Source organism: Dinoponera quadriceps, unplaced genomic scaffold (genome assembly GCF_001313825.1).
Source record: "Dinoponera quadriceps isolate SergipeBrazil2010 unplaced genomic scaffold, ASM131382v1 scaffold1745, whole genome shotgun sequence".
In the NCBI taxonomy this organism is placed as follows: Eukaryota; Metazoa; Arthropoda; class Insecta; order Hymenoptera; family Formicidae; genus Dinoponera; species Dinoponera quadriceps.
The window spans coordinates 3,031-3,510 of NW_014555799.1; the positions used below are offsets into that span (position 1 = coordinate 3,031).

The 480-nt window shown below is 35.4% G+C and overlaps 1 protein-coding gene across 1 annotated transcript in view; it reads right to left on the reverse strand.

Annotated features, from left to right (window-relative positions):
- Positions 1-144: 144 nt before the first annotated feature.
- Positions 145-480, reverse strand: part of LOC106745432 — a 565-nt gene continuing 229 nt past the window's right edge. The window contains exon 2 of the mRNA XM_014621025.1: positions 145-477. Within this exon, the coding sequence (XP_014476511.1) occupies positions 145-477 (333 nt within the window). The remainder of the gene's footprint in view (positions 478-480) is intronic.

Below are 480 nucleotides of genomic sequence, written 5' to 3' on the forward strand. Positions count from 1 at the left end.
GAGAATCCCAAGAGCGAGCCAATGTTGTTTGGTTTGTTAAAATTTATTCTATAAGCGCATTTTATTTCGCTTTTCATTGTATTAAAATGGGCGCGAAATATTATAGGATATTCATCTTCATTATATCTATATAGAGTATTCTTCTTAGTTTTCGCCTGCACTGTTTTTTGAGATTGTAAAATTGTACGTTTTAAATAATTGTATTGCAGACAATTCGTACGATCCTTCAGGAATCACAATTTCTTCGTCGTTATCGCCATAGTAAAACTTATTATTCGACAAAGTTACGTTCGGTATCGTGTTGTACGATTCAAAATCCGTTAAACCGAGCTCATAATCATCTTCGCTTAAATCTATAGCTGGAAAGTAGCTCACTGCAAGAGTGCTACTGGTGCCGGTCAAAGTAAGCGTCAACGACATGTTCGCAAAAACTGTTGAACGAATACTGGCTGCTGTTAGTAGAATATCATTCTTTAAATC